The sequence below is a fragment of the Mustelus asterias genome, unplaced genomic scaffold, assembly GCF_964213995.1.
Source record: "Mustelus asterias unplaced genomic scaffold, sMusAst1.hap1.1 HAP1_SCAFFOLD_847, whole genome shotgun sequence".
NCBI lineage: Eukaryota > Metazoa > Chordata > Chondrichthyes > Carcharhiniformes > Triakidae > Mustelus > Mustelus asterias.
In genome coordinates this window covers 113,049-121,906 of record NW_027590793.1, presented here as the reverse complement: position 1 = coordinate 121,906, position 8,858 = coordinate 113,049, and the positions used below count along the sequence as shown (strand labels likewise).

Sequence of the window (8,858 nt, the reverse complement as noted above, 5' to 3'; positions counted from 1 at the left end):
ATTGGCCAGGTTAAAAATTGTCCCTTAGAGTCCTGGGATGTATAGGTTAGAGGGATTAGCGGGTAAATATGTGGGGGTAGGGCCTGGGTGGGATTGTGGTCGGTGCAGACTCGATGGGCCGAATGGCCTCCTTCTGCACTGTAGGATTTCTATGATTCTGTAATTTGATTTCTGTGTCTGTTTGCACTGTTTGAGAACAGATATCCACTCCATCTGACGAAGGAGCTGTGCTCCGAAAGCTTATGGTATTTTCTACCAAATAAACCTGTTGGACTTTAACCTGGTGTTGCGAGACTTCTTACTGCACCTTCAGGAGAGCAGAGAGGGAAACCAGTGGGGAAAGTTTTAAAAACTCGGGGTATTCCCACAGGAGAGCACTGGTTTAAATCAATTTTAGAAATAGAGAATGGCGGCGCACAAATTCCGAGGAATGCATTTAAAAAAATTAATTGATCTTAATTGCACAAGATAATTTTCTATTATTGTCTTTGACAATGACGCCTTTAATTCCCAGGTGCCCCTGCGGGTGTGAGAGTGTCCTATTCATTCCACAGGAGCCTATTACGCAAGCGCAGTGCTATGTCTGGAGCATGCGCAGTGTCACTTTGCTTGGAGCCATGCGAGTGCGGGAGACGCTTTTTTCAGCGGGTGAGTCGGTGGGGCTGCGGGAGAAATGTCGTCGGGGTCGGGGTCGGGAGGGAGCTCTGGCTTCACAAACATCTGCTGTTGGCCGCACGGCCCGAATAGACCCTGCAGGTCCCGGGTTTACAGCTCCCAGGCTTTTATCCCGGGAACAGGCCCCGGTTATCGCCCGCCATCTTGTTTCAGCGGAGACGGAGAGCGCATCGAGTCTGTACCGATCACAATCCCACCCAGGCCCCATCCTCACAACCCCATGCATTTATCTCGCTAATCCCCCTGACACGGGTCAATTTATCATGGCCAATCCACCTGACCCGCACATCTTTGAACTGGGAGGAAACCGGAGCACCCGGAGGAAACCCACGCAGACATGGGGAGAATGTGCAAACTCCATCCAGACAGTGACCCGAGGCCGGAATTGAACCTGGGACCCTGGCACTGTGAGGCAGCAGTGCTAGCCACCGTGCCGCCCTTAAATTCCCAGATGTTTCAATGAGATTACTTCTCAGTCTTCTAACCTCCAAAGAGTACAGGCCCAAACTGCTCAACCTGAAAGATAAAACTCCTCATTTCAGGAATCAACCCACTGAATCTTCTCTGAACTGTTCCCACTGCAATTTTGTCCCAGCTAAAGTAATTCTGTGCCAGGTAGGAGGAGTGAATGTTTTGAATTTCTGTTCTGGACAGATGCTGATGGATCTTGGAAACTCCTTTTACAGGAGGTTAGAAGGGGAGGATTTACACACAAGAAACTCAGACCAAAAGAAATGTTTGTCTGTCCTGAATTTCTCACCTTGAATTACACCTATAACTTCTGTCATTTACAGGGAGAAGATTTGAAGATTTCAACATTTTCCCCCGGACACCAATTCTCTGAGATCTTTGCAGCTGCAGACTCCAGCAGGAGATTTAAAAATGTGAAAACAGTGAAATTATTTTGGGGTGAGTGTTACTGGGCATTAATTAAATTTAGTGCATTTTCTGATTCTATGGATCTCAGGCTGACTCCTTTACCATGGATGGGGAGGCAATGGCGCAGTGATAGTTTCATTGGATTAGTAGTACAGGGATCCAGGGCAATACACTGTGAACCCTGGGTTCGAATCCCACAACTGCAGATGTTGCAATTTGAATTCAGTAAAAATCTAGAATTAGAAGTCCATTGATGACAATTGTCATGAAAATCCATCTGATTTAATAATGTCCTTTAAAGAAGGAAATTACCACATCCCCCAGCAATGCAAGCCACTCCGTTCAAGGGCAATGAGTTATGGGCAATAGATGGTGACACAGCCAGCACATAGAGTCATAGAACAATACGCATGGAAACAGGCCCTTCAGCCCAACTGATCCATGCCAACCATGGTGCCCTCCCAGCTAGTTCCAATTGCCCGCGTTTGACCCATTTCCCTCTAATCCTTTCCAATCCATGTACTTCTCCAAATGCTTTTTAAATGTTGCTATTAAACCTGCCTCAACCACTTTCTCTGGCAGCTCATTCCATACACACACCATCCTCTGCGTGAAGAAGTTGTCCCTTGGGTCCCTTTTAAATCTTTCCCCTCTCACCTTAAACCCATGCCCTCTAGTTTTCAATTGCCCTACCCTGGCAAAAAGACTATGTGGGTTCATCCTATCTATGCCCCCCATGATTTAATACACCTCAATATAGTCACCCCACATTCTCCTACATTCGAAGGAATAAAGCCCTTACCTGTCCAACGTCTCGCGATCACTCAGGCCCATTAGTCCCGGCAACATCCTCATAAATCTTCTTTACACTCTTTCCAGTTTATCAATGTCTTTCCTATAAAAGTGTTACAAAAACTGCACACAATACTCCAAGTGCGGCCTCACCAGTGACTTATACAACTATAACATAATGTCCCAACTCCTATACTCAGTGCTCTGACTGATGAAGGCCAGTGTGCTAAATGCCTTCTTCACCACTCTGTCTGCCTGTGACATCACTTTCAACGAACTATGTACTTGTACTCCTGGGTTCCTCTGTTCCTCAACACTCCTCAGGGCCTTACCATTCACTGTATAAGTCCTACCCTGGTTTGACTTTCCAAAATGCAACACTCACACTTGGCTGTACTGAAATCCATCTGCCAATTCTCGGCCCACTTCCCTAACTGATCAAGTAATTTTTGATAACTTTCTTCGCTATCAGCTCCTAATTTAGTATCGTCTGCAAATTTACTAACCATGCTTTGTACATCCATGAATGAATTTTTAACCAGCCATCCATTTCGCTGTTTCACCTCTACCCTACCTGATCAGTTCCCTGCCATTGTCTAATTCCCTCTGCCTCTAATTATTGGGTGTATTTTAACTGTTATTTCCACAAGTTATGTCTTGTTTCTACCGCTTCACAACTCTGTTCACTGCTGATTTACCAACTAAGTCTTAAAATGTTATAGTGTCATAGAGGTTTACAGCATGGAAACAGGCCCTTCGGCCCAACATGCCACCCTTTTTTTTAAACCCCAAAGCTAGTCCCAACTGTCCGCGTTTGGCCCATATCCCTCTGTACCCTCTTACCCATGTAACTGTCTAAACGCTTTTTAAAAGACAAAATTGTACCCGCCTCTACTACTGCCTCTGGCAGCTTGTTTCAGATACTTACCACCCTCTGTGTGTGAAAAAATTGCCCCTCTGGACCCTTTTGTATCTCTCCCCCCTCACCTTAAACCTATGCCCTCTAGTTTTAGACCCCCCTACCTTTGGGAAAAGCAATAGACTATCTAGCTGATCTGTGCCCCTCTATTTTATAGACGTCTGTAAGATCACCCCTCAGCCTTCTACACTCCAGAGAAAAAAGTCCCAGTCTATCCAGCCTCTCCTTATAACTCAAACTATCAAGTCCTGGTAGCATCCTAGTAAATCTTTTCTGTACTCTTTCTAGTTTAATAATATCCTTTCTATAACAGGGTGACCAGAACTGTACATAGTATTCCAAGTGTGGCCTTACCAATGTCTTGTACAACTTCAACAAGACTCCTGTATTCAATGTTCTGACCAATGAAACCAAGCATGCTGAATGCCTTCTTCACCACTCTGTCCACCTGTGACTCCACTTTCAAGGAGCTATGAACATGTACCCCGAGATCTCTTTCTCTGTCACTCTCCCCAACACCCTGCCATTAACTGAGTAAGTCCTGCCCTGGTTCAACCTATCAAAATGCATCGCTTCACATTTATCTAAATTAAACTCCATCTACCATTCGTCAGCCCACTGGCCCAATCGATCAAGATCCCGTTGCAATCCGAGATAACCTTCTTCACTGTCCACTATGCCACCAAACTTGGTGTCATCTGCAAACTTACTAACCATGCCTCCTATATTTTCATCCAAATCATTAATATAAATGACAAATAACAGTGGGCCCAGCACTGATCCCTGAGGCTGGTCACAGGTCTCCAGTTTGAAAAACAACCCTCTACAACCACCTCTGTCTTCTGTCATCAAGCCAATTTTGTATCCAATGAGCTACCTCACCCTGGATCCCGTGAGACGTAACCTTATGCAACAACCTACCATGCGGTACCTTGTCAAAGGCCTTGCTAAAGTCCATGTAGACAACATAAACACCTTCAAACAACTCAATCAACTTTGTGAGACATGATTTTCCACTCACAAAGCCATGCTGACTGTCCCTAATCAGTCCTTGAGTCTCTGAATGCCTGTAGATCCTGTCTCTCAAAATACCTTCCAACAACTTACCTACCACAGATGTGAGGCTCACTGGCCTGCAGTTCCCAGGCTTTTCCCTGCAGCCCTTTTTAAACAAAGGCACAACATTTGTCACCCTCCAATCTTCAGGTACCTCACCTGTGACTATCGATGATTTAAATATCTCTGTTAGGGGACCCTCAATTTCCTCCCTAGCCTCCCACAAAGTCCTGGGATACACTTCATCAGGTCCCGGGGATTTATCTACCTTGATGCGCTTTAAGACTTCCAGCACCTCCTCCTCTGTAATATGTATACTGCTCAAAAATCTTTGATGCAAAATCTACAATTCATTGTCTCCCAAGAATATGGGTTCTCATCAAGTGGAGGTGACTTTGCCAGCTTGGGTACATTCACAGGATAGAGGATGATCATTCCAGTGACTCAGCAAAAAGAGCCAACACCGAAAACAACAACCCACAACCAGACCTGAGAACCATTTCATATGTGGCACTTGAAACAGAACCGCCTCTCACAGATTGGTCTCTGCAGCCAACAGTATCAGTGAACCAGAGAGTGGGTGGGCCTTGAGGGTCCCAGTGACCAGGGGTGAAAACAATCTTCTTGATTTTGCACAGAGGTGCAAGAGAACTGAAGCCAGACAGACTGGAGGGAGGGAATGGAGGACAGAAATGGTGGGGATGGTGAGATGGGTTTGGATTTCGGCCCAGGGAGGAGGGAGTGTGTGTGAGACGGGGATTTACAGATTTGGGGCAACAAGAGAGGAAAGAATGTTCTAGAGAAATTAGAATTGTCTGATATGAATTTCTATCCTGGACTGACCGTGATTAATTTTGTAAACTCTTTTTACAGATCTTACAAGGGAAAGATTTGTAGATGCAAAACTCAAAACGAACATTTTGGTTTGAGTCACTCAACTATTCATCAACCTTTCAATGTGGAAGGAGAAATGTTTATCTGTGGAAAAGATCTTAAACATCAGTGCAACTGGAGAAACACCAAGACACACACACACCCGAGTGAAGGTGTTCCAGTGAACTGATTGTGGAAAGAGCTTTAACCAGTTACATCGTGAAAAAACATCACACCATTCACAGTGGGGAGCAAACACATGTTCTGTATGTGGACGAGGCTTCAACTGATCTCTAGGCTGGAGAGACAGGAAGAGACCCAGACCATGGAGAAACCTTGGAAATGTGGGGACTGTGGGAAGGGATTCAAGTCTTCTTTCCGGCTGGATATCCATCAACGCATTCACACTGGGGAGAAGCCATTCCTCTGTTCTGTGTGTGGGAAGGGATTTACCAAGACAACCTACCTGATGTTACACCAGAGAATTCACACTGAGGAGAGGCCCTTCAGCTGCACTCACTGTGGGAAGAGGTTCAACAGCACATCCAGCCTCGCTACACACCAGCGGATTCACACTGGGGTGAAGCCGTTCACCTGCCCTGTGTGCGGTGAGAGATTCACTCGGTCATCCGGCCTTTGGACACATCAGTGAATTCACACCGAGGAGAAACCGTTCAGCTGCATTTCCTGTGGAAAGAGTTTTGGACAGTCATCCACCCTGACTGCTCACCAACGCACTCACACCGGGGAGAGACCGTTCAGCTGCTCCGTGTGTGGGAAGAAATTCTCCCAGTCATTCGATCTGGTGAGACACCAGCGACTTCACACCGGGGAGAGACCATTCACCTGCTCGGTGTGTGGGAAGGGATTCACTCGGTTATTCACCCTCCAGTCCCACCACCGCACTCACACTCAGGAGAATCCATTCAGCTGCAGTACCTGTGGAAAGAGTTTCAAGCAGTCATCCAACCTTCTGACTCACCGACGCACTCCTCTGGGGAGAAGCCTTTCACCTGCTCCTTGTGTGGAAAAGCATTCACAAGGTCCTCCAGCCTGCTGAGACACCAGCAAATTCATAATAGACTGCAAGGATTGGATTCTGCTTTTAATCACAGCCTGGATTGATAGTCTGACAACATCTGGTTTGTTTCTGCTGATGTTAACATCCCTACAACTTTAAAGTTTAAAAAAAAAAATTATTAGTCACAAGTAAGGCTTAGATTAACACTGCAATGAAGTTACTGAGAAATGCCCCTAATCACCAAACTCCGGTGCCTGTTCAGGTCAATGCACCTAACCAGCACATCTTTCGGACTGTGGGAGGAAACAGGAGCACCTGGAGGAAATCCACAAAGCACAGGGAGAACATGCAAACTCCACACAATGACCCAAGCCGGGAATCGAACCTGGGTTGCTGGCGCTGTGAGGCAGCAGTGCTAACCACTGTGCCACCATGCCGCCCCTGGCTGGAGTTTAATATTCTGGAGATGTCACTGATTTTCGGAGCTGCAATGTTCCTTTTTAAAAGCACCTTCTGTGATCTTTCTCCTTAATTCAAGAATCCTCAACAAGAACCTGTTCATAAAGTTAATAATAAAATTACGAACTTTACTTCAGTCCTAAATTAATTAATCTTTTCTGCAAATCTGTGTGTGAGGGGTTCCACTGATTAACATCTCCAATGAGAAAGTGCTGATTAATCCTTGCTGATAATTCTGACTGACCTCTTCACAGTGATGTGTCCATTATGAAATTCAATTGTGAAGGAACCTAAACAAAAGAGTGAAATGTTATACAGGCACGATAAAAGTTTACATAAAAACTTAAACAACACAGATAACCCGGATAAATGTGCAGTGGTACATTTTGGAACCCGGATAAATGTGTAGTGGTACATTTCGGCAGGTCAAATGGGATGAAGGTGGAGGAGGTGGTTAAGAAGGCGTATGGTGTGCTGGCCTTCATCAATCGGGGGATTGAGTTTAGGAGTCGGGAGATAATGATGCAGCTTCATAAGGCCCTCATCAGACCCCACTTAGAGTACTGTGCTCAGTTCTGGTCATTACAGGAAGGATGTAGAAATTATTGAAAGAGTGCAGAGAAGATTTACAAGGATGTTGCCTGGATTGGGTGGCATGCCTTATGAGGATAGGTTGAGGGAGCTCGGTCTTTTCTCCTTGGAGAGACGAAGGATGAGAGGTGACGTGATAGAGCTGTACAAGATGTTGAGAGGTATAGATCGGGTGGATTCTCAGAGGCTTTTTCCCAGGGCTGAAATGGCTGCTAAGAGAGGACACAGGTTTAAGGTGCTGGGGAGTAGGTACAGAGGAGATGTCAGGGGTAAGTTTTTCACTCGGAGGGTGGTGGGTGAGTGGAATCGGCTGCCGTCAGTGGTGGTGGAGGCAAACTCGATAGGGTCTTTTAAGAGACTTCTGGATGAGTACATGGGACTTAATAGGACAGAGGGTTATAGGTAAGCCTATATATAGGCCGAGGTAGGTAGGGACATGACCGGCGCAACTTGTGGGCCGAACGGCCTGTTTGTGCTGTAGTTTTTCTATGTTCTATGTCTCATGGTCTTCTGGTATCATAGCTTCCACTTGGCAAAAAACTGCGTCACATTCAGAGATCTGGAAAAGGAAAGGTCTCTGTTCCACTCTGCTGTGATGCGCGCAGTAAACGTGTGTATTTCAGGGGCAGACAGCCGAGCTGCTGCGTGCCATTCCAACAAAGAAAACGGCTCCTTATTTTCAACGGTACTGATACCTGGGCTGAGGACTGGACTGAGTGAACATATTCACACAGGTTCCATGAATACAAACAAAAATTCGCACAAATGAATTTTAAGATGTCAATTAGACTAACTTGAGCACACAAAGTTGAAGCTTCCTCAAATTATGGTCAGTTGAGTCAGTGAAGTAGCCGATTATATTTGCAGTGATGTCTGCATTCGAGCTCTTGCTGCTGTTTGAACTGAAGGCGGCTGAATCAAGGATTGCGTTTGCCGGGTGCTGTGGCGCGCACCTGTAATCCCGCTGCTGGGAGGCTGAGGCTGCTGGATTGCTTGAGGTCGGGAGTTCTGGGCTGTTGTTCTCTGTGCCGATCGGGTGTCCACACTAAGATCAGTATCCACATGGTGTTCCGAGAGGACTCTGGGAGCACCAGGTGTGCTAAGGAGGGGTGAACCGGCCCAGGTCGGGAACGGAGCAGGTCAAATCCCCTGTGCTCTTCAGTAGTGGGACAGCACCTGTGAATAGGAACAGCAGTGCAGCCTGACCAATACAGCGAGACGCATCCTTTTCTCCACACCTTCAATCGCAGCAAACAAAATATTTTGCCGTTCCCATCAATGCAGAGAAACCCGATGCCTCTCTGCCTGCCTCCACACTCACTCCCTCTGCTGCCCCTTTCATTCACTCTCACATCCAATGCTATCACCACATCACTCTACGCAAGTAAACGAAAACAAGTACACACACTTTTGACCAACCAACTCTCCACCTGCCCTGCACGCTCACAAGCACCATTCTGCAATTCCCACTTTCCTCACTCTCCCCATTCTTTGCCTCCTCAATATCCACCTCACATTTACTGCTCCCTGCTGCTCACGGCTGGAACTGCACTTTTAAAATCTTCAACTTGCACAATCCTGTCAGCCACGGCC

General features: G+C 46.4%; 1 protein-coding gene across 2 annotated transcripts; it reads left to right on the top strand.

Annotated features, from left to right (window-relative positions):
- The first annotated feature begins 594 nt into the window (after positions 1–594).
- On the top strand, positions 595–6,809 carry LOC144487525 (uncharacterized). 2 transcript variants are annotated; one of them, XM_078205610.1, is made up of 3 exons: positions 595–648; positions 1,470–1,584; positions 5,195–6,803. In XM_078205610.1, the coding sequence occupies exon 3, from the start codon at positions 5,454–5,456 to the stop codon at positions 5,844–5,846; it is 393 nt and encodes a 130-aa protein (XP_078061736.1). In that variant the 5' UTR covers positions 595–648; positions 1,470–1,584; positions 5,195–5,453; the 3' UTR covers positions 5,847–6,803. The 2 variants fall into 2 exon arrangements, with proteins under 2 accessions (XP_078061736.1, XP_078061735.1); XM_078205609.1 differs by lacking the exon at positions 595–648 and adding an exon at positions 659–1,290 and having other exon boundaries at positions 5,195–6,809.
- The last annotated feature ends 2,049 nt before the right edge of the window (positions 6,810–8,858 follow it).